This window comes from Centruroides vittatus, unplaced genomic scaffold, assembly GCF_030686945.1.
Source record: "Centruroides vittatus isolate TY-2023 unplaced genomic scaffold, ASM3068694v2 contig_738, whole genome shotgun sequence".
Lineage (NCBI taxonomy): Eukaryota > Metazoa > Arthropoda > Arachnida > Scorpiones > Buthidae > Centruroides > Centruroides vittatus.
In genome coordinates this window covers 252,845-278,762 of record NW_027122474.1, presented here as the reverse complement: position 1 = coordinate 278,762, position 25,918 = coordinate 252,845, and the positions used below count along the sequence as shown (strand labels likewise).

The 25,918-nt window shown below is 30.2% G+C and overlaps 2 protein-coding genes and 1 long non-coding RNA gene across 3 annotated transcripts in view; 1 reads left to right on the top strand and 2 right to left on the bottom strand.

The window, feature by feature from the left end:
- Window positions 1-2,840, top strand: part of Polr2H (DNA-directed RNA polymerases I, II, and III subunit Rpb8) — a 37,366-nt gene extending 34,526 nt beyond the window's left edge. The window contains exon 4 of the mRNA XM_067277174.1: window positions 2,602-2,840. Within this exon, the coding sequence (XP_067133275.1) occupies window positions 2,602-2,719 (118 nt within the window). The 3' untranslated portion in view covers window positions 2,720-2,840. The remainder of the gene's footprint in view (window positions 1-2,601) is intronic.
- The window catches only part of LOC136980973 (transmembrane protein 50A), a 240,695-nt gene extending 229,715 nt beyond the window's left edge, over window positions 1-10,980 (bottom strand). The window contains exon 1 of the mRNA XM_067277173.1: window positions 10,970-10,980. The gene's annotated coding sequence lies outside the window, so the exon portion shown is untranslated. The remainder of the gene's footprint in view (window positions 1-10,969) is intronic.
- Window positions 10,981-22,689: 11,709 nt separating this feature from the next.
- Window positions 22,690-24,963, bottom strand: LOC136980915 (uncharacterized). The gene is made up of 2 exons (XR_010881625.1): window positions 23,996-24,963; window positions 22,690-23,622 (listed from the first exon to the last, which is right to left on the bottom strand). It is a non-coding gene; the product is annotated as an uncharacterized lncRNA (long non-coding RNA).
- Between the last annotated feature and the right edge of the window lie 955 nt (window positions 24,964-25,918).

Genomic DNA, 25,918 nt, shown 5'->3' with positions numbered 1-25,918 from the left:
ATTCTTGTTATCCGATGTAGCTGAAAACCACTCTCGAAGCATTGTACGTTTTCGGAAGAGAGACTAGTGATGTGTGCGTAGGGGTGAGTACGTGTGTATGTGTATGTGTGATTTGATGGACGGTGTGACCACGAGTTTTGTGACATCGCTACCTACTCCTACTTATTACCTTCTTGCATTAAAAAAAGAATTATATTTACCTAACTTAACAGTTCGGTTTCTATGTATTTGCCTGTTAACCTGCCCGAACTGCGCATTATTAACTTTCTGTGTTAGAATTCCCTCTTCGTGCTAACATTTTACCCCGCATTTTGCGACCCGTTTGTACGTGTCTGTTTTGATAGTTAGGAAACTGTATTGAAGGATCTGTTACGCTGGTATGTGGAGTGAAAATAATCCGCAACTCGGTTACGTCACGTGATTGCGCCGAATGTCCTGTAGTTGTTTTCTTAATATCAGCATGCCATTTTTTTTTTTAATTAGAAATCTAACGATTCCCCTGCCTGCTTCTCGATGGGTATACTATATTCTGCATCTTCGGTGTATATCATTTTACTAGATAGTATGACTTTTAACGAACTGTTTGCATGCGAATCTTTCTGGTTATGTGCATGGATTATTGAGGAATGCAATTACTAGTGGAAAAGCATGTACTGGTGGTGCTATTATTTCTTCCTATTTTTATAGGTTTACCTCTGTGCACCACCGGATTTCCAATGGATATATATGTGTATAGACATATGTAAACCTTTTCTGGCTTGTTGCTCTATCCTGCACTGTTGTCCACTCCTGGTCGCTGGTACTTTCGTTCCAGAGATGCGTTTACAAGAGTTCTTGTAATATCTGTAAATGCATTTTCTGGAATGAAAACTACCCACGACACATCTTCGACACCTCTCTCCGAGCTGAGATTCTTCAGTGGTGATAGTTAACGCTTTTTTTTAATTATAATTATTATTTTTTTTAATGTAGATCATCGACAAATTGGCTTCGGTAGTTATTGTACGTTGTAACAAATTCTGTTCTGTGTAGCTTTTGGTGGGGGTCTTCCTATTCTGCGCCAACTCTATCAAAAACAAAATAAAAGTTGTAGCACTTTAAAAAAAGAAAAAGAAAAACAAACTGTGAACGAACTCTTTCTATGTATTGCCTAACTGCCAATTTTTCTCTAAATAAATAAAACTCCTTAATACTTATCAATTTAAGCTGTGTTAATTTTTATACATAAACCCACGAATATTTAAAGCACGCAAACAATGTTTATGGAGTCACATCGAAATCCACAAGAATCGTTTACGTGCATTAAAAAGACTCAGGTCACACGTCGAAATCCGTTCCGAATCTTGTGGATCTCTGACAAAATTCGTCTCAAACGATGGCAGATTTTTGGTGAAGGATCTTAAACGATTCAGGAGAGACGAAGCGAAGGAAAACGTCGTCGGAACCAAAAGAGTAGCTAATGTTATGCGCCCTTCTACACCAACCTTCAAGGTCGCCGTACTTGGATTATTTTAAATAGAAGTTTGCAAATCAGCCTGTATTCGACCCGAAATGTGTAAAACGATATCGTCTGCATTGCGGCTATTTGCCCCCTTATCTTACCAATATATATATATATTGTATTAATAGATAAAATAAATATAAATGTTTTTCATGTCATTGTTTGTTTTTATTTTTATTATTATTTTTTTTTTAACTTTCCGATCGAACAAAATAATCGTTATCTCTTGATGCAACTCCCACTTCTAACTTATAGTTTTTAAACTATAAATACCTGGAATAGAAGAAAAAAAAATAATAAGAAATAAAACTTTAAATTCTAACTACGCGAGTTTAATGAAGAAACTTCGAAAATTATAATTTTATATAAATTTATATTTTAAAACAAATTTTTAAAAAATATATAATTTAACGAATATCTCAAGCGTACCGTCGGCGAATTGTTATTAAAGCACTGGATGAATAGCGCCTTTTGTATGATTTAAGTGCGCTCTTTCCCGTGACGATAAAATGCATTCTTCTTGGTAACATCGGATTTTTCCCCGAACGACCTTCGTTCTCCTTCCCAATCGGTTGGCATAGTAACGGATATCGATGCCGCAGCACCCTCTCAATACGGATCAAATCGCAATTCTACTTACAAATTATTATTATTATTATTATTATTTACGCGAATTTAACGAAATGAAATTAATATTAAAAATAATTTCTTATAAAGATTGATTTATGTATTTCATTACTTATTTTTTTATATTAATATTTTATTATATATAAATGATTTATTTATATAATATATATGTGTTTGTGTAAAGTTTATATTAAGAACATTTTTTGCTATTAATATATGCAACGTGGCAAAAATAATTTTTTTTTACATAAAAGTGAATGGTGGTGGCAGTGTGGTTAGCTGGTTGTGAATGATGACGACAACCACTAGTCGTACTGCCGCCTTCCTTCGCTCTCTCATCATCCACCGTCTCTTATCGTCATATTTAAAAATAATAATAAATTTAAAAAATATATATATATATATATATGAATATATTTGATTCATATCATTACAAGTATTTCCCGAATTAATTTAACAACCTCTTTTTTTAGTGCCGCTTACGTGTCGTTCGGAGGACTTTTGATGAGGTTGCAAGGAGATCCCAACAATCTTCACGGATTCGAGGTGGATAATCACGTGTATCTGCTGATGAAGAAGTTGGCATTTTGAGTCCATATTGGAATTATTTCTCTCATTACTCATTACCGGTATTTGTGAATGTCTGTGTTATTTTTATAATGGAAATTTGTGATGAATTTGTATACGTAAAAAATAAAAGTGAAGTGAAGAAGTTTTGGCTAACGTTGTTTTAATTGTTAATTGCCGGTACAATTGGTAAGAATTATTATTATTATTATTATATTCTTTTTCAAGCTCCTGTTAAAATCCGAAAGAATCTGCGAGGAGGATATCGACTTATCGAGAGATTTAAGCGTGATATTTCTTGTTATAAGAAACGGATACATTAAGAAGCTTTTCTGTCCATGGGGAATTGTTTTCTTACTTCGTAGCTTTTTTTCATTTGTACGGAATTTTATAGCACAACTGTAGATTTGAGCGAAATTTTGCGCTTAAAATGTCAAATATTTTGAGTAGTTTCCATTAGAAAAATTGCACCGCTTCAAAAACAATCGGTATTTCTCTTTCGGTAATTTGGCCCTTCTTAAAGAATTAATAAGAAACCGAATCAAAAATTCGATAAAATATATTATTTACTACGAAACTGCCGAACCGATGTTTAAATTCTTTGTTCATAAAATATTAATAAGTATAGAATTCAGTCGATATGCGTATATTGCCCTAAGTTCAATCAAGCCAGTTCATTAAAGATAAAAAGTTTTCTACTCTGCGTGGTAAAACTACATTAGAGGCCGATCTGAAACAAAACGGAGACAATAACTTGTTTCTTCTATTAAATTTAGCTGGTAATTTTAAGGATTTTTTTATAGTCTTAAGGGTGTTGTTGAAGCTTGAAGTTCAGAGAGTCAACTGATGATTAACTCTTTGGCATTGAATAAATTCTGTAACAGAGGTGAGTAATGCTTCCCTTCTGTTTTCTGCATTTTTTAATAGTAAAAAAAAAAAAGGTGAAGAAATATTAGAAAGTGATTTTTATAGATTGAACAGGATTCAAGTCCATTAAATTTTTTTTGTTTAATATTATTACTTAATCATCAAACATCACTAACATTATGTTTTTTCAAGTTATGAATCTCGTTAAGATTATTTTGGAATTACACAGTATTAATAACAAGATTTGATACAGGTTCTTATGGTGGAAACATTTTAAGAAACGAAACTGTAGGATCGTATTTTAATAAAAAAATTAAAATTTTTATCTTAAAGGTAAATTCTTCATTTCCTTGAACATTTCTTCTTCTCGAATAACTCAGATTTGCGAGTAGTTCTATATACTCTTTTCGATTATTTAGATAGAAATCCAAATTACATCTTAAAATATTAATGGATCTTTGAATCAAATCAGTGCTTCACGAAATCTTTATACTCAAATTTTAAACTGTGAAAATTGGCATTTCACTTAACGACTAGGGTAGAAAAACTTGTTTTTAAAGCAGTTTTTAATAAATCAGTTGTAGAAGTAAACGAGCATTATAATTTCTAAAGAAATTTTAATGCTGTCAGGTACGGTAATACGAAATGGCATACAAAATCACTTAACAGTTGAAAAGGATATTGTTATTCCTGTCACAATTAGTTAAGCCAATCATTTAACGGTGCCAACTTTTTTTTTTCTCCCAATGTTTTCCACCTCTTTTAAAACTCAAATTCTTGTAAATGCTCAGATTCTTTTTCTTACCGTAAAGTTTTCCATTAAAATTTTATCTTCTTAGACCTGTTTCTTTGATTCGCCGACTTCAAATTTTAAAATAACTGCTATTATATATACAGAAAATAGCTGCGAAAATTATACGTGGCTGTTTTTTAAAGTTGAAAGATTATTTTAACAGGCATCGAATTTGGCTCTTATTTTTGTGGACAAATTTACGAAAATCTTCAATGAAATGCTTAAAGAAGTTGCGTGAAACTTGATTCCAAGATATCTTTCGTCGGTTAATGTTACCCTTGGTGCCAAGATGGCGGCTCGTCTCTGATTCCAGCAAGGAAACAGTAGGACGCACGTTCTAACCTAACCTAACCTATTCTAATAATTTGATTGCTAATAATTATGGTAATTTATTAAATAGGTTGGGTTAGGTTAAAACGTGCGTCCTACGGTTTCCTTGCTGGAATCAGAGACGAGCCGCCATCTTGGCACCAAGGGTAACATTAACCCTTTCGTCTTATTTTTAAATTACAACGAAGAAATGTTTAATAATAATAATAATATTTGAGCATTACTCTGTATAAATTATCATCAGAAAAGCATCAAGAAAATAAAATTTAACAAGTAGAAGAATTTGTAACACGTTATAAATGATAAAACGCATATTTATAGGAAAACATTTAATTTTGATTTGCGAATTAGTTAATTTCAAATATTCAAAATGTGATTCAATTACATAAGAAAAAAATACACTGCGTGACATCTTTTACTTTGGTCGCCATTTTGTTCGAAAATGGCCACCGCTTGAATTCTAGATACTGGAGTGAATCAATTTTGAATCTCTTAAAATTATAAATTATACACTAAATGATTTCGTGACCTTTTAAATGGTAGTATTTAAATTTATACATAAGAAAACAATCCCCGGCATTTTGAACAAAACTAATTTCTTGCTCTGTATCAAACTTATCCTAACGTTTCGTAATAGCCAAGCGGAACGGCAATTATCTATCCTTTAAATATTTTTGGAACTTTATTCAGTTTTAATTGCTTAATGATATAGAATAGAATTTATACATTTTAAGTACTTTTGTAGACAAGATTTAAATAAAAATCCACAGAAAAATAACAATTTCGAAGCGCTATTTAGCTTAAATTCTTACGCTAACGTGTATAACAGATAACAAATTTTGAAAATGAATATTTAGAAAGGTAAAAAGGTTTAATTTCTAAATAAAATTTTAACTTTTTTTCCTCTATATATTAATTAACATTGAGCAACGAGCGAGATTATTATTTTTTCATTAAGAGAAAAAAGATGGCGCTGATGTTGTGGGGAAGAATGTCGGAGGAGGATTTTCAGATTTGTTCTACTAAAATACAATGCGAACTTTTACACGTGGAAAAAGATTTCATTGCCGTTGTATGGCTTATCGCATCCTCATTTGAACAAAAAAAGTCTAAAGTTTGAAAATGCAATAAACGTAAGTTAAGAACCATTCTTTCTATTGCGGCCTTAATTGCTAACGTACTAAAATACCATCTTTGAATATTAATGCCATAAATAACTCGAAAAAACATATACTTTAAATGAAGAAACACTCAAACCTGCAGCTGCCACTCAAGACACTTTAACGACCTGTTAACGCTATTTAAGCAACTACAAAACATCTGTATTGAGTTAAATAACCAGTCGCCGGCTACGGGAATTAAAAATAGCTCTAACTAATATAATTTGTTACTATTATTAATGATTGTTTTTAAGAGAATAATAATTTAGCAATAAATTAAAAACAAAACAATTGATTACAATCTCTACATAAATTATTTCGAGTGTTAGGAGCACGATCTTTTAATTGTCGCGTGTGACGTCACAAACTTAAAATATTCTTATGGTATCAACGCCATCTATTGTAATTTATTATGATAATTTTTGATTTTCAAAAAAAAAAATATATATATATATATATATATATATATATATACACTAAGAGTTTATTGAATTGAAATTGCAAAATGAAAATGTATCTTAGATTAAATAATCTATTTTATCGAAAGAAATTTTCTGTTGCCGTCTTTGTTTACGTGGTAACTTAAAGCGGGGAAAGCTTTGACATTTACCGACGCCATCGGAATTTCTATATCAAAATGGCCGCTGTTTGGATTACAATTAAAGTTCTCTGCAGAATGTCTTAAAATTCTAAAATATGCAATGGCTATAATCTTAATAGTTTTCTCTGTGCTTTTCTACATTCGCCGTAAAAATTTTTCCTCCACGTTCATCATGTTGATATTTGAAACATTAAATTTGATAATTTTCTCGTTATTAACCCCGAAGAGAATTGTCCCATGTTTTAAGTCTGGTATTTGAGGAGGTCGCGTTATATCGGATCTTACATCCAACCCATCCTCCACTCAATTCTATAATTGTCCCGAATGGATCCGATGTTCATTAATCGACATACGCGAAGAAAATAGTTCCTTATTCATTACGAAGTAGAATATAAAATTTTTCCTAAATTCGTGATTACTTCACCGCTAACACCTCTGATGTAGAATATAGAATGCACCCAAAGTTAATTCGCTGGTGTCGGGAATTCAGTATGGCGGCCATACTGAATGCAACTCCGATACTGTAAATGGGAAGGCAGTAGCGTAGCGAGGGGGGGTGCAAGTAGGTGTATCATGGTCCGGGCGCCACTCGCAGAGGGACGCCTAAATGGTCTCCAAGACAAACTATACGTGTTTCTGAAAGGGGAGGAGGCGCCAATAAAGTGTCGTGCCCCAGGTGCCAGTTATGTTTGCTACGCCACTGTGGGAAGGTAGTCCTGTGACATATCATTTAGGGTCAGATTTTCACAAGGAATTGATTGCTGAATTATTGTATTTACCTACCTTGAATTGTTAAGATTTATGCATGTTACATGATGTGCTCAATGTACAGTACGTTCTATATTCTGTAGCAGGGGTGTTAAGTGACTTTCTTTTCCACCCTGTATATGTTTATATATTATTATACTAATATTAATATATTAGGTATTTCTCGATGCTACTGCGTATATCAAAATCGCGTTTATCGTATGGTGCTACCTCGGTACTCGACCGAACTATCGCGACCCACTAGAATGCGGGCCGGATGGCCAAGCAGTCGAGTTGGCAGCCTACTGCTCCGGGAGCCCGGGTTCGAATCCGGACGGGTCAATAAATCTCCAGAAATTTTTCGGGGGGTGGTCCGTCTGGATATTTCTCTCACTGCCCGGCTGCCCCATTGTGGGCCTGGCCAAACCCATAATGGGCTTGCTAAAAGTGGCCCTCTTAGTTCTCACGGTGCAGAGTTTTAAAAAAAATTAAACCCACTAGAACGTTGTGGCAGATGGCCAAGCAGTCGAGGTGGCAGCTTACTGCTCTGGGGCACCCGGGATTGAATCCGGACGGGTCGAAAAATCCCCGACAATTTTTTGGGGAGCGGTCCGTCTGGATATTTCCTTCGCCACCCGGCCGCCCTATTGCGGGCCTGGCCGAATCCGTAACGGGCTTGCTAAAAGAGGCCCTCTTAGTGCCCACGGGGTAGATGAAACAACCCACTAGAGCAAATTTTCAGTTAAAAATAAATATTTTTATTTTAATTTTGTCGTCAGTAAAAAAGTTTCCTGTGATAAAATTGAGTAAGTAATTTTTAAAAATGAAATCTTAACTCCTTGAGAATTCAGAAAAGCTCTAAATGCTCCTAAAGTTTGACACCTACTTTTTGAATTACCCTGTATATGCATTGCACATACTGTACATTTATGATCATATGCATTGTTTCTATAGCAAATTACTTATTCAAATAAAAAGTTTTTTTTTTGCTATGTGAGAACTGGTTTTCAAAAGTGTATAAAAAGTATTTTTGTATATATTTTTGCAAGTAATTTAATAGATAAAAGTGTATATTATTGTATACAGACTAATTACATCACTATATTATCATTATAGTGTAATTAGTCTGTTATAGTTGTCATAGTAGAGTAAATATTCAAAATTTAACAGAAATGAATAGTAAAAGAAAGTTGAATACTATTCCTTCCATTGCAAATTTAATTAGAACCTTCATATCATTAAAGAAGTAATTCTCAAATAATTATTTCTCTCTTGCATATACAATAAATATTATTGTTGCATTTTGACCATAATTAAGTTTGATTATTTATCAGATATGTAGCAACTTAGAAAATTCTCAGAACATTGCAATCAAGTGGTCAAAAACTTTCTGAATAAAAATCAATTTTTCTTGAACTCGTCATCTCATAATCTAAATTAAAACAGTTTAAATTGCCAAGTTTCACATAACCTATATTCATGACAGTAGGGAACTTCCAGATGCCCAAAGATATAATGAATTCATGTTTAATTTCTAAATAAAGCCATTTACTTTGTTAATCTTTATATTTCATTATAGTAATCATTATTCAAGATATGTATGAAAAAATTAATACATGACTCTTATCATCTGCCAATGCATAGAAAACTCTAGTATGTTGATCTATACACCAAATAACTTGTGCAGTTTTTCAATAGGCTACATTACTTTTTTTGATAAAATTAATAAATGTTGACATATACAAAGACATCAAGTATAAATGATAAACTTAATGATATGAATTTTATTTTAAACACTGGGATAGAAGTCTTTCAAATATTTTAAATGTTTGAATTAAAGATATTCATAGATTGAGTGATGAAATAAATTGCTGAAATGCTAAAATATGGAGGCCTCATCAAAGAAATCCACAAATTATGCAGTTTAGTGTGGAGGGAAGTAAAGTTTGTAACGAATGCAAAAATCAATACATAAGAAAGTCAGTGAAATGGAATGTTCAAACTATAGAACAATTGCTCTCGCAAGCACCATGGGTAAAGTAAAAATAGCAACGAACAGAACTTTAAAATAAATTCCAGGATATTTTATACTTTAAAAATAAACATTTTCGATCTGCTCAAGAGATCTTTGGGTTTCTCTAAATTGGAATGCCGAGCTCACATCCTACTGGGAGTCGAATATGGTATATAGACATTGGAAATACCTTGTACTTTCTGCTTGTAACTTGGCATTCTAATTTAGAGAAACCCAAAGAAGTTCTCTTGAGCAGATCGAAAACATTTGTTTTTAAAGTATAAAATATCCTGGAATTTATTTTATGGTTCTGTTCCTTGCTATTTTTATGATATATTCCAGGCTTGCAGAGTTTGAGTCACGGGTAAAGTACTGACGACACTCGTAACAGAAAGGCCGAGATACCAAGTAGAATAGCATTTATCAGATGAACAAGTGGGGTTCGGGAAAGATAGAAGCACAACACACCAAATCTTAACAATGCAGCTGATAGTAGAAAAGGCAAGAAGGAAAGGTAAAAATGTATATGCCTGCTTTATTGATTTCAAAAAAGCATTAGACTCCATGAACCAAAAGGCAATATGGACAATTTTTAATTTTGAATCTTTCAGAGAAGAGAAAAAAATAACTCTTCTACAGGACAATAATGAGAATGCAAAGGCAGTAGTGAGAAATTTTGGAAGTCTTGGAAGATGATTTAAAACAAGAAAAGGTACCAGACATGAAGACCCAATATTGCCATTTTATTCACAACTCTGCTAGAAAGGGTAATGGAATGCATCACAACTGATATCAAAGGCATATCTGTGTATGGTCATAGAATCAAAAACCTTAGATTTATAGACAATATTGTAATTCTTGAAGAAAATGCAACTGATCTGGAAACACAGTTAACACTTAAGTGTAGAATGCATGAGATATAGACTGCATATAAACTTAGAAAAGACCAAGGTGATGGTATTTGGAAGGCAAAATCAAGATGAAAGAATAAACATAAATGGAACAAGAATTGAAAAAGAATTTACATACCTAGTCTAGATTTTCAGTCAGCTTTCTTTCTATCTTGAAGAAATAAAATCAAAAGTAGCATAGCCAAAGGATCTGCAAATCCAAAGCCTTAGACAAAATTTGGAAAAGTCAAAACATCACAATAAAAACAAAATTAAAAATTCTGGACACATGTATCTTTAGTAGCATACTCTATGGCTGTGAGGCATGGGTTTTACACTAAATTCCAGGAAGCCAGAAGACAACCAGAGAAAGAAAATGCTATAGGAAGCTACTCAGAGTAAATTGGCATGATAGGGTTACAAATGACAAAGTCTATAAAAGAATCCAACCTGTAAAAATGCTATTCCAACGGGTCATCCAAAGGATACTCGGCCTCTTTGGTCACATCTGTAAAGTGACAAGAGCAATTAAAACTATAATACTTGAAATCATGGAGGGGACAAATAAGGAGCAGGCCACATAGGGAATGGATGGATGATGTGAAAGAATAGTGCAAAAATAGTATTCGGAAGCTGGTTCATTTTGCCCTAGACAGAAAGGGATGGAAAAGAATGGTGAAAATGAAATCAGACTCCAGCAGGCACTGGTCCCATGGACAGTGATGATAGATTGAGTATGAAACAATTTTTAATTTTGTATCTGAATGATAATGTTACAAATTTCTAAATAGTGAAATCTTGATTCCAGAAACATGCCAATTATTACAAATATAATGTGATTATTCTCAAACTGGATAAAGATGAGGAAAACCTAACTTTTCAAATTTTTGTTAGTTAAAACAAAACAAACAGCAAATATCTTCAGTTTGTTGATTGGTTAGCTTTCATGGCAATAAACTTAACTAATCTTCAGTATTTTCTCTTGACTAGACTTCTTGTGACCAGAGCCACATTAACACAAGTATATCTGGCCATGGCTGAGACATCTCATTTTTTTTGTGGCTTCACATCTCATTGCTCACTATTAAAATTATTATTCTATATAGTCAGTTGCTGATCAAAACCTCATACTTGTATTTCCTAAAATTTTACAGGAATGCTTTAAAAAAAACATTGTTTCAAGGGAGCAAAATTTTGAGTACAAGATTGTGAATTTTTGACAATATCAGAGAATGTACACAACACTTACGAGGTTTTGGTAGTATGTAGAAATTTATTTTACAACCTCATTAATGCAAAATCTGTATTTGTGTATTAAACACACTAAATTCTTGAATAAAAAGAAGTGACTGGTTTAGTAATTTGGTTGAAAATGTAATACAGAAGTTACTTAATAAATTTCTCATAAACTAATGTATTAATGATTTTGTATTTATTTTTGAAAGAATTAAAATAATAAAGTTGTCTGCCAAAACTAGAATAATAATAATGAATTTTCTATAATGTTTTATGCATGAATAATAATTAATTATAGGATTTTTATTATTCTAATTTATTAGTAGATAAAGTATTGCTTTGGAAGTCTTAACTCCATTATACATTTTGTTTTAAAAATTAAGTTTGTTTTAATCAATTTATTTATATAATTTTAACTTTAAAAAGCAATACACTTCAATTTATAACTGGTGTTTGAAGTCTAATTTCTATTGAGAAGTTATTTTTAATTACAGTACATTATCTTTGAGTCCAAATTTTATTCTTGTAGATATTTCAGGCAATTTCGCTGTTGTAATCTTCCATTCTTTGTAATAGTTAAATACATAATGTATAGTTTTATAAAACCAATCTTGTCACAGAAGTAAAACAAAATTTAATATCTTGTTAAATCAAGATGAAAACTAAGTTACATAGACTTCAAGATCTTATTTGAGTTCATAAAATGCTTTAATTAGATAAAAACATTTTCTGAATTCTACATACTGTTTTTGAAAAATGTATTTATATTTGAATACAATAGAACTTGGATAATTCAAAGTTTAAGGGACCATAAAAAAAGTTCTGCCCAAAAATTTAAATATTGACATTAAAAATATATAAATAAAATATAATATTGTAATAGTAAATTACTAAACAATTTAAATGTATTAACAATTTAAATGTATTTTTCTTGTTAGTGAAGTCTTCAAGTTTATTGAGGGCCTGAAAGATAGCTTCACCTATGTTTATTTTTGTCCGTTAAACTATCTTAACTGTTGGATGTGATCCATGGTATCTGATAAACATAGTTGCCGACCATCAGCATTTGACACTGACTAGCAGTGTTTTGTATGTTCCATCGGTGGACAAGCTGCTTTTTTCTTTTGTCAGCATTTTTAAAGAATTTGATATCATCATATAAACACTTCATTTAGTGAGTCTAACACCGATATATACACCAAAGACATTGCATTATTTTATTATGAACAACTGAAGTGAACCAGAACAACATTCTCAGATTCCTTCAATTGGGAAAGAACCAAGATTAATATTTTTATACATGTATGTTGGTATTTGTATGATAATTTTAACTCAAATTTAATAATTTTAGATGGCAGATAAGATAAATTGAATCTTCAAGTTCGGCAACTTTAGTGCCATCGTGTTGGTGGTTAAATTAATTATGGTCGATTCATCAGCAAAAGGAAATGAATCACTTTTACAGTTATACAAATTATTGAGCAGCGCTACACAGTTTCTCTTCCCAAAAAGAAGAAACATCTGATTCATCGCTTAAGAATATACAGGCCGTATGGTATGAACTTTCTCAAGAAAAGAATCACCAACTATCTTACAAAGATTTGTAATCTTTGTAAAATAGTAAGACCGATGATTGTTTTACCACACAGCATTGCAGGGCCTTTACTGTGTGGCAAAAGGAAAAGATATTTAGTATGGTAAGAAAAAGACAGGAAATAAATAACCAGAAAAATTATTGTCTTTAATAATTGCAGTAAAAGTCAATAAACTAACTGATGGCAACTGTCATGAGTACATTGTACTGTAACAAAAGAAATTATTAACACAGCAAAACATTATACAAAGGCATATAACAGGAGGTAGTCATCATCAAGATTCATGACACATCAAGATGGACATATCATAAATCTAGGTGTAGATTTATATGTCCCATAAAATTTTGACCTTTTTTAAATTGTGATGTTAGAGTATAAAGCCATACTCTTGATGGTGTTTATGGCTATAGCTTAATGTTATCTCTGCATGTGATATCTTATAAAGTTTTCTTTATTAAAGATATTTAATATAAGCCTTATGCAATATCAATGTTAATAAATAATTTTTTTTGCTTTTTATGCTGTCAGTGTTTTTATACCAACATCCCAACTATTCATCATTCTAAAGGTCGGGAAATATGGATAAAGCTAGAAGGGTTTTTCATAAATCTGACTGATTCAATTCTTCATCTGAAGATAGATGTTTCGTCCTTTATTCATAACATCACCCAGAACTTCACCATCCATTATACCACTATAGATAGCCAAATTGTCATCAATGTTCATAAAATCCTTGTATGGTACAGCATGGCCTACTTCTATTAGAAATTCAAGGGTCCAGGGGAACATTCATATTAACCATAAATTTGAATTAAAAACATTCAAATTATCCAAGTTCTATTATTATTCTTTTTTAACAAATATAATTTTCACTTTTTGGCTGCAATCTGAAAAAATTGCAATAATTGCAATTTTTTCAGATGTAGATCCATAAATTCCCACCGTCGTCCATCCATCTTTCCTTAATCTGGAGAATGGAGTTAGATAAATGAAAGACTAGACCAGATATGGAAAACTTAGGGGCAGGAGGCCCCAATCAACTATATAAGAACTTCTGGCTTGTACCAGAAATCACATTACTTCAATTCAAATATTTTTCCCTGAAAGGAGTTATATAAATGACTGGCATGGCTTGATTGCTAAAGGAAAAGTATGATGTACATGGGCAAGACACTACTAGTTTAAAGTAGAGAGCATCCTGGCATTGTGACAATGTCAGAATAAAATAATTGCTCATTACATACCTGAACTTTATTGTCAAGTAAACTAAGATGGAAAAAGCAAATACTGAATGATGAATTTGTAATTAACAATTGTAATATTCAAATATCAATATGTAACCGATGTTTGAACCGGTTAAATATTGATGTTTGAATAGCAATTAGCATTAGCAACAATTGATATTTGAACATACGTTATTCTCTAGGAATTATCACACACACGATAATTCCTAGAGAATAACGGCGTTTGAACCGGTTACATATTGATATTTGAAAAACAGAATAGAAGCGGATAGTTAAATTATAATATTCAAAGTTAATCCAATTTAGCAACTATTAATGTCTTTATTTTATTTAAATGAACTTGAATGTATTTGAATTTATTATATTATTCGAATTAAATCAACAAATAATAAAAATACATTTTTACATAATCAAATACAGTGAAGTATCAAAAATCCAGATTTGGCCATAAAAAAATGGATATTAATCCTTTCAATGGTAATTTCACTGTTGATGTTCTAACATTCATTCAGAATTCAATTTTGAGATTATTATTATTAGCATATTTTTTGTTTAAATATAAGTGAATGATTCTATAAATTATACTTTGAATCATTGTAAGTATCCCTACATTGCTTGTTTGGTCATTACGTATTGAAGCAAATTGTAAACTGATCATTATGATGTATATATAGTCTTGATTTAAACGATTATCTTACAATTACACTTCTTCTTCTTCTTCCTCAGCTTTTCCCACTCTATGTAGGGTCGCTGTTTCTGATGAGTCGCCTCCACTGCTCCCTGTCTTGGGCTGCCTCCACATTCAGATGCCTCCCTCTCAAGTCCTCCGCCACAAGATCCATCCACCGTCTCCGCGGTCGTCCCCGCCTCCTCCTCCCCCTCACTGACATCTGCATAACCCTTCTTCCCACATACTCTTCTTCTCTTCGTACCACATGACCAAACCACTTCAACCTTGCCTCCTGTATCTTTGCTTCTATGTTCGTAACTTTCACAGTCCCCCTCACACATTCATTTCGAATGTGATCCCTTCTCGTAACCCCACACATCCAGCGGAGCATCCTCATCTCCGCCACCTCCATCCTTTTGACATGGGTTTTCCTCAAGCTCACAGTCTCAATAGCATACAGCATAGCTGGTCTCACCACCACCCGATAAACTTTCCCTTTCAACCTAAGCGGCACCCTCTTATCACATAACACACCTGACATATCCCTCCAATTCCTCCAGCCAGCCTGAATCCTGCCTGTCACCTCCTTATCCACACCTCCATCCTCCGCCACAGTTGACCCCAGGTACTTAAAGGTATTGACTCTGCGAAATACGTCTCCCCTCAACTCCAGATCCCTCTCCCGGGCACCATCCACCTCCCCACTACACATATACACTGTTTTACTCCTACTCACCCTCAAGCCCCTCCCTTCCAACGTGCCCAACCACCTTTCCAATTTAACCCTCAGCTCCTCTTTAGTCTCGGCGCACAGAACGATATCATCTGCATACAACATGGTCCAAGGCGCCTCAATACACTTACAATTACACTTACTATTAAAAAATATTTTTAAGTTCAGAAAAAATTTAATATTTTATTTTAGTTTTAATTATTCTATATCCAATGTAAAAAAAAAAAAAAAAATTGATCCACGTAAATAAATCATTTTGAAAGCATAGTAACAGATCAATAAAATTTTTTAGAAATGTACTGGTATAAACAATAATAAATACGCTTTAGAAATGTCAATTTTCATTTTTGTTATTTTTAAAATTGAAATAAAGCTTTCAGAATATTCTCACAGAATCAGTGATGTGCTCAAAATTTGATCTTGGGGAGCCAAGTTGAATGGATAAAAAATTATTGTGAATTCAATAAAATTCCCATCTTGTGTAACCACTAATTCATAAGTAATAAAGACACAACATAATACAAATAAAGAAATAAATCTTAATTTAGTAAATTTTCCAAAATCTTTTCCTGTTTTTTTTTCCTCCTTTTACTTTGGGGAGTGTCAGAGTCCCTTGGCCCATCTGGGTGCACCACTGCACAGAATAATACAAAAACTAATTTTTTTTTTTTTTGTATTATTATTAAGATCGATAAATTTCCATCGTATTCTTCAGTCAAATTGTAAACAACATTAGTAAAATTTTATTTGTCATTCTGTTATTACTCAATATATCCTTGAATTTTTTCATTTAAACTCAAATCATGAGAAAACAGTGGCGTAGCGTGGCTGTCAGCCGCCCGGGGCAGAAGAAAATTTCGCCGCCCCCTTATTTAGGTATCTCAATTTAAAATACTAAAATATACAGTAATTCTAAAGAACTTTTCAGCAAGATCATCATTATTGTGTATTGTACAGGTTCAAATTTTTACAAGATATTATTATTATTTATTGTGAAATTTTGCCGCCCCCACTACGCTACGCCACTGTGAGAAAGACAGACTTTTACTCATCAATTTTTGCAAATAGGTATTTTCAAACATGCATTTAAACATAAGTAATATAATTAAATAGCCCAAATATTATTACATTATTATTTATATAATATTTCAACAGATATTCTTTGACTTACAAACTGCCTTTAACTTCAGCTATTGAAGTTAAAGGCTGTTCACAGTATATATAAATCATTAACAAAAGTATAAATTTGCATCGTAATGGAAATAATATCAATTAAAATTAAAATAAGTATTAGAACTCAAATTAATGTAACTGTTTTTATCTAATTGAAACAGTCGACTTATCACAGGCTTCATTATTATTACTTCATTTGCAACAAGTATATTAAAACATAGCTCAGTGGCTCAACATAGATTATATTTGTATCTTTAAGAGCACCTGTACTTGTATAATTCTTAAATAAAAGTTACATATAATAAACTTTAAGGTACAGAACATAACCCATATAATTTAAATACAATTAAAAGTTTAGTCAAAAACATTAATTTAGTTAAAATTAAATCATACTTTATAAAACTGGTAGATAATTATGAATTGGATATACATTTTATATGTAATTCTATCTAAAAATATTAAGACTGGAGCAGAAAAATTATATTTAATCTATGTTTCAACTGAAATTGATAACATATTATTTAACAAAAGCAATTATTTTGTTGCGACAATGTCACAATGCCGGGCTGCAATTTTTATTATTTTTATATAATTTGAGGTGGAGAACATATATTTTACTGTCTTGCTCCTGTGAAATGACTGGCACAACTCTATTCCTATCTAACGCCTTTCAGGAAAATTTTTGAATTGAAATGACTTCCAGTGCAAACGAGAAGTTTGTATATAGTTAATTGGGGCCTCCTGCCCCTAAGTTTTCCATATCTAGTCTCAAATTTCACCTAATTAACTCTATTCTAGAGATTAAGGAAGAACAGACAGACACAATATTGGAAATTTATAAGTCTACAATTTTTTCAAATTGCAGCCCAATTATTTGAATTCTAAGTAATTAACAATAAATATAGAAAATAATTAATGCAAAAATTACTCTTTAAAAATGTATAAAGATAAATTGTAATTTTGTTTACATTTTGTTAACGGGATATTAGAAAATTTTATGCTAAATGTTCTAAAATAATTAATATGGCTTTAATAGACGTTCTGTTGCTATCCTGTCTGACATTTCACTTTCAGTAGATGCTTTAATACGTCTCTTGTTCTTGTAAACACTGTTAGGACTTTGAAATACAGAAGATTAGAATAGGGTTTCTCAATCCATCTATATCTAATTGTATTCCAAAAATGATTACTTTTACTGGAATCTCAGATTTTTAATAAGAAACCAAACTCTATAGTCAATATTATGTTAGAATTATTATGTGTATTCTATGGTTAAGTTTCTACTATTGATTTTATTCATTTCAACTATATGTATCTTCATAGAATTATTGCTGTTAAGACTATATAAATGTAATATCCTCAATGCATGATAACAACAAATAACAGCACTCAAATATCCAAATATTTTAAAGTTCATTTTATTCTTGTATATTACATTAACAAATATTCAAACTTATAATTTTCCTTACATTTTTCCCTATCTATTTAATGTCTTTTAAATGGAAACACTGATTTATAATAAACTTTTAACATTTTAAAGACAGATTGATATTAAGAAAAGATTTTGTTATTTTATTCAAATATTTTTTCTTATTTAATTCATATATATTGGAGCAAAAATAACTAAGAAGTGAATTAAATAGTTTATATGTAGTTGTTTTTATTCAATTGTGGCAAAATATTTAACTGATTTAAAAGGAAGAACAATGTGCGGTTATTAATTTATTTTGCTTTTTTTCAAATATTATATTGCATGGAAGAAAATGCAAAAATATCATATTACCAAGAAATTAATTTCAATTTACACTTTACTTATTACAATTCTCATTACATAATATGTTTCAATTTACACTATTACAGCCTTATAATGAGAAGTGTAGTACTATAAATTGAAACATGTTAAAATGACAAATTTATACTCTCTCTCTACAGGTTTTTAAAGAATTTAATTATATCTCTGTGCAAATAACTGCCGTGAAGATATACTAAAATTTTTTTACAATATTAATACACAATTATGTAGGTTGACAATAATAGAAGCAAATAAATTTGTCAGCAAGCGGCTACTGAACTTACTCAATGTAATTACTTAGCTAGTAAACTCACTCGATTTACCTGAGTGAGTAAAGTTGAAGACTAGACTGTTTTTGTTGCTAGTTACCTCTCTGTGTAACCATGTGCAGTTGATCGGCCCACAGAAGATATACATCTTCTATTGGCAGTAGCAGCTTGTGGGAATTTTAGCTGTTGCCTGTATTTTGAGAAACAGACCTTGAGGTGATAAAAAACATAATGACAATTTTCTATTCCAAGAGATTCAATAAACTATTATTAAGGCGACCAAACATCCTCCTTTTGTAAGTTCTGTCCTTCCTCGAAAAGGGTCTTCCTACGTGTCCTTCTTTTCGATATTTGAAGACTAATCTGTAAATCTTCGTATTCGATTGATGCCGAGCCGATCCGTTGCATGTGATGTGATATGACATGTTTGTATTTGACATGAGGATTCTTTGAGGCTCGGTACAGTGCCTTGATTACAAGACACGTGCACTCTGCACGGAAGACCTTGAGAGAGTGCACTGCGCACAAGTGACTTTGTTTACTTCTTACCGAAACACGACATTGCACATATGCATGCATTAGAGATTATTATTGTTGCAATGAATAAAATGTTTCTTTTATTTACGATATTTTTTCTTTCAATTTATTGGTGTCCTCCTTTTTATTGTAAAAAAGTTGGTCACCTTACTATTATTATAAGTTTAAAGAATTTAAATTGTTTGTTTCTTTCAGAATTACACTATTTTCTCATATAGGCCTATATGTCTTTATATTATTATAGTATGAAATTGTCAAGTCTAATTTTATAGTTAAAATACTATATTTTATTACTTTTTAATGTAACCATGAAAGAAAAGTGAGAAAGTAGATTTACTAGCCCTGGGATTTACTTGCTGTGTGTATAAATTCATGAAAGAGTAAACAAGTTTGCACACTGATGAGTAGCTAATAAATACATGAAATGTAATTGAGCCCTTGCATATATACCAATATATACATGCATGGGCTCAAAAATATATACCAATTTTCCCTCTCTTCAGTACCATGAGAACTCAATTATCAACAAAATAAGTTTAACATTTCAAGGGAATTTACATCTTAAATTAAGCAAATTTATGCTTAATTTGTCATCAGTACATATTCTTTTTTGTTCAGACTTGGTCAAAGATAGAGAACTTTAATGTAAATTGGAAGAGATGGGCAACTATAAACTTTCCTCATTAAAAATAGAAATATTCTTATTTATATAAGAACATTCTTTAGACAGTAAAGGAATACATACTAGTAATAAACTTGCAGGAAAGATGACCTAAGTTGTTGCAGCAAATTATACAAATGTAGACCTTACTATTTAATATTTCCGTCTCAACACCTATCAACCTTTAAAATGCAGCCTTCTAATTCTATTTAAGCAGTTGAAATATTTTGTCTTAATACAATAAACACAGCAATGCATTGTAAATTGTTTAACTTAACTTTACTGTCAAGTACTAAATTTTTTCCCCCCATTTCCTATTTTGTTCACGTCAATTTTAAAACCTTTGATCTTTATTACAAAACTTTTTCAAATGAACATTCTATTATAATAAATACAAAATAAAACAAAATATTTGTGTATACAGTAATTGATATTCAGTTTATTTTATGCCAAATTTAACATCAGTCTGTTTTTAAGAGGTTATGTCCAAAAGACACTTAAAGACCGCATTCAGCAACTTGACATTTTTTTCTTAAATTATTACCATAAAAAATTTCTTTGTGATTCTTCCTGTACTTCTAGCAATTTCAAGTGGCATTTGCAGCTATACGTTCCTAGATAAAAAAGGTATTTTACACACAAAAAATATATTAATCATCAGCCATTTAGTAAAAAAAAAGTCCATGAAAATTAATATAAAGATTAAAAAGTTGGCAATTCAGATAGATGTAAAAAAAAAAGGCAATTTATTCCCATGCAAAAAATATTCCAGTCTCCTTGTTACTTTCACATTTAAAAATAAAATCATCTCTCTACTTGCCAAGATGTATCCTTGAAATTTTATATTGTCATTTTTATGCTTAAAAAAAAAAAATGATGATGGCAAGTCAGTTTGTAAGAACATTGTATAAACATACACATCTTAATTGTGTATGTTACATGAAAAGTGACATTAAATTGAAAATTTTAAGCAAAAGTTTTACTTTGGATTTTTTTGTAGAAAATATAAATTAATTCATTCAATAAATAAAAGTTTTTAAAATGTAAATGTTTCTCAACAAAGTTACTATTTAGTGAATCATTGTCATTAATTGATTAGTCATCTGCCCGTCTGACGACAACTGGTATTAGTCCATTTCCTCTCGAGTTACAATTAAGTCACATCTATTTACGCAAGTTTTTTTAATAATAATAATTGTTAAAATCAACTGCAAAAGAAGAAAAATTTTTAATGTTTATCAAGTAAAAAAAAATCAAAAACATATGTTGTTTAGCATTCTTTGTAAATAATATTATGTACGAAGCAAATCGTCGGTATCTCGGTAAACTATTGCATAGTGTATAAATGCATTATAAACCAATGAAACTATCGATATTAATGACACAGACCTTACATCTTTCTCTTATTCAGAATTTCTATATAAAAGATAAATGTTAATGATCAAAACAAACAATAATGAGAAGTATCGTTAATTATAATCTGCTAATTGTTTTAATTTTCTGTGCATAAAAGATTTTTTAAAACTCCTTATAACTATCATTTGACAATAAGATTGTTAATTGAATTTGAAAATCTTTTATATTATGTTTAAAATATAAATATATGAAATACGAAAATGGGACTGAAAAGAAATGTTAATAAAATCAAATTTTTTATAATTAGTGGTAGGAATCTTATTACAATAACCAATTGTAAATTGAACAAAGTAAGAAAATAAGTAGAGAGCTGGACAATTGATAAGAAAGTTATAAAATAAAAATTAAACTTATAGACAGCTCCTTTTTAATAACAAAATCAATTTTCTGTAATATGGTCCAAATTTTCAATTCTGAATATAAATAGCATTTTACCACTTGCCCGTCTGTTTCGAATAATGCGGCTCAGATCCTCGGATCAAACATACGCCTAACAAAACAGAAGAATGATTATGCATTTTTTATTGTCTAGGAGATAGTGAAAATGGAAAAATTCTGAATTGTTATCAAGAATAATTATTTTGTATCAGGCAATCTGGATATTAATAGAAATGGTGAAGATATGAGCATTTGATATTTTTCAATCTTTCCACCGAGGGAAGATTGGTGATTTAACTAAATACCGACTGCAAAACGTTATCGAGGAAATTTACGAAATGTTTTTTTCTAAATATCGGTAGACGACGGGCATCAAAACGATAAAGACAATGATGATAAGCATTCAGTTTTTTTCCCATTAGATAATATTTTCAAAGAATTTGTCAACTATTAAAACCAGAAAACTTTTTTTATAAGACAAAGTTATAAAAAAATTTGTGGTTTTAATATTTTAATTTAAATTAACTTTCTTACAAGACTGTAAGGTAATTTTTTATAATAATAATAATAATAATCCTGTACTCTACAATTATTTTATATAAAGTTGTTGTGAACAGTCCAAAATAAACTTTGTATATTTCATTTTTTACTAAAATATGTAAATTATTGAAATAAAAATTAAATAATAAAATGGTAATTTTTAATTACTGAAAATAAAAATGATTGTTTATTTTTATAACACATTAAATCTAAATTAATTTGTAATATTAATTTATCATCCTTTAAATGAAAATAAACTATTTGTGGTGATTGGAAAGAATTTCCCTAGTGAAATGTTGAAATGTGTAAATTATTATATTTAAAGGTATTAAATAATACAAAAAAAAGTAATTTAATTATATAAACTTTTATTAATAATTACTAGATTCAACAATTTATAACTTTGTAGCTCAATATCATCAAAAATATTTGTTATATAAAGTTATAAAATATGATTATAAAAACTTGAATTAGCAAAAATAGCACTTAGATATTTGTATGTTCATACTATTTCTAATCAGATCATATATACTATTTTTGATTTTATAATAATAATAATTTTAAAAATTTCAATATTTTATACAAATACTATACAAATATATTTAGCAAAATAAAATATTAGAGAAAATCTTTGTTAATCCAATTTTTATAGCATAATGTTGACTAATATATTGGATTGTTTTGATTCATATTCTTTTATACAATTACACATGACTAGTAAATGGCACTTATCTATCACAAACAATTGTATATTACAAATATTTTTAAAAAAGACATGATAATAACTATAGAAAAAGTTATTAAATCATTAATGTAAAAATAACAGATTAATTGATTGTTTATTGACACATTTTAGTAAAAATGAAAAGTAACACTTCAAAAACAGTAATAAAAATCTTGCACGTGTAGTAATATTTTCAATGAAAATATTCGTAAATTCTTATTAATAGCATATTAACAATGTTTTACACACACAGGCTGATATTAAATATGATGGACAGAATCAAATTATTTACAGATTTGTGTAATTCATTCTAAGTATAAAAAAAGAAAATAATTTTATACAAAAGATAAGAAATTATTTAGAATGCTTGCTTTTCAATTCCCAAATAAATTTTTTCTGTTAATCTATTATATATATTTTAGAAAAATAGTTCAATGAACTGAGCAGAAAATCTTAAGTACAGTGGTGCCTCACACACCAAATTTAATTCATTTTAGGAGGCCATTCAAAGTCCAAATCTTTTTCTCCCATTAGAAATAATGGAAAATGAATTAATCCTTTCCCAGACCTTAAACCGGTGGTTCTCAAAGTGGGCGCTACTGCCCCCCTGTGGACGGTGAGTAAATCTAGAGGGACGTTGGAAGCAGGGTACTGAATGGTGGGTGACCAAAGGCAAAAGTTGGGGTCACTGACAGCCGTTCTCTTTCCTCTGTTAAACAGATAAGAGGAAACATTATGTTTAATGGTTTCCAGATATTGAGAGCAATGTACTGTAAAGGGCATAAAGTGTGAGATTCATAGAAAAGTTTTCCTAAGAATATTTCCAATCCTTTCTCACACAAGAGAAAATGGGTTAGGGGGCATTGGGTATAACTTTATGGAACAAAGGGGGCGGTGGATCGAAAAAGTTTGGAAATCACTGCCTTAAACAATACCCATTTCCATAAACTTAAAACAGTAAATGTACATAATTTAACGCATTTAATTGTGTTATTTTTAACTTAATTATTAATTAAATCACAAAAACAAAAAATACATAAACATTGTATAATAAAATGAAAATTACATTTATTGGCCACACGCCACCAACTTCGGCATCCTAAACATGACCTCCAGATTTGCCATACATATACTACTTTCACTCTTCACAATAAGTTCCTTTTCCACCTCAATTGTCAATATTATAATCTTCCTCTTAGACTTTGTTGATTCCATGGTTAAGAAGTAAAAGTGATATTGGATTAAAGTTTTTGCACACATTTTTAACAGATCATGGTACTTAACATAGATGTATGATTTAATTATAATTATTGTCGCTAATGTGAGATTGTATTCTTTGTTTAGAAGCTTATTTTAAACTTTTTACTTTCCATTCTTTTTGAACAAAATCAAGTTGGAATACCTTCAGATATGACCTGAAATGTTTTTGAGTTTTGGAAAGGATATAAGACCGTACAAATAATAACAAAATTTGTAATGTGTATGGGAGAAATGCTCCTAAATTTTGAACATTTCATTCAGGAAATTTTAAAGTAAAAGATACAAAATGTATGGAATTTTCAAAAGCTGTCAATGAAGAAAAATTACAAGTGTTAAAAATCTACAAATAACACACCCTCAATACATATAACCAAACACAAAATAAAAAAAGCATTGAAAACATACAAGTGTAATGCCAAGAGCAAGAGCTTTTGAACACATTTTTTTTCACTGCACATGCAGTTTGAACTTTGAAGCATTGACAAAAATTCACTTCAGAGTTTGAACAAATTTAGCATTCAAAGCATATGGTACCACTGTGTATTTTATTTTAAAAAAATTAAATTAGAGCTTGGCATAAATATTTAATTAAATTATGGACTAATTTAATTACAGCTTTGCTTTTAATTAATAAATAAGGCGTATGGAAATCAGTTTTTCTTTTTCAATTATATTTTTAAATTTATAAGTTATTGAACAGTTATTTAAAATGTAATGTTTTTTGTTAATAGGCAAATGTTCTTTTTAATTAATACTGAATATTAATTCTGAATTGTAATGATTTAGGTCTAAGTATTGTTTGAATTCTTATATATATCTATGACATTACTATTTTCAAGTATTGTTAGATTAGCATCACTAACATATAAATAGTGCTTTATATTCTATTATTTCATATATAGTTTCCAAGAATTTCATGTTCAAATATTTGCATTAACAATCCAAATTCAAGGAAAAAACTTCCTACTTTTTTAAAATTTGATTCTTATAGTGTACAGTATAAAGAATAGTTTCTACTTTTGTATCATATAGAGTCTGGTGAAAAACACAGCAGTATTTGCAGATTGATAACAGAGTATGTCCTATCTGTATGATAAACATGTAAAACAATTATTTATTATAGGTATTTTAGCAAATAAACACAAGAATCACAATCAATATATATTTTTTAATAGATTTTCCAAAACAAAGTCAGCTAATGATATGATATATTAAGTAAAGGTAATATATAAAAATGTATATACTAAAAACAAATGAGTATGTATACTCATAATAAATCTGAGCAAAAACAATTTTACATTACAGGCAATCCTTGTCAATTCAAAATTCAAAGTTGAGATGAAATAATCTCAACTTTGAATTCCCTAAGATTTACATATTTCTGTACAATATGCCAAATTCCATGTAATTTATTAAGCAAACAAAATATGGTTATTATTAATTAGCTTTGCATACTGCAGGTAAATGGCATGTTATGAGAACCTACAGATTGCCAGATAGAATTCTGCTCACTTTTTATAAAATCTTTGAAATATAGCCCAAATTGTTTTTTAAATGGCCCAATATGTATAAGTCACCCAAATGTAGTAGCCT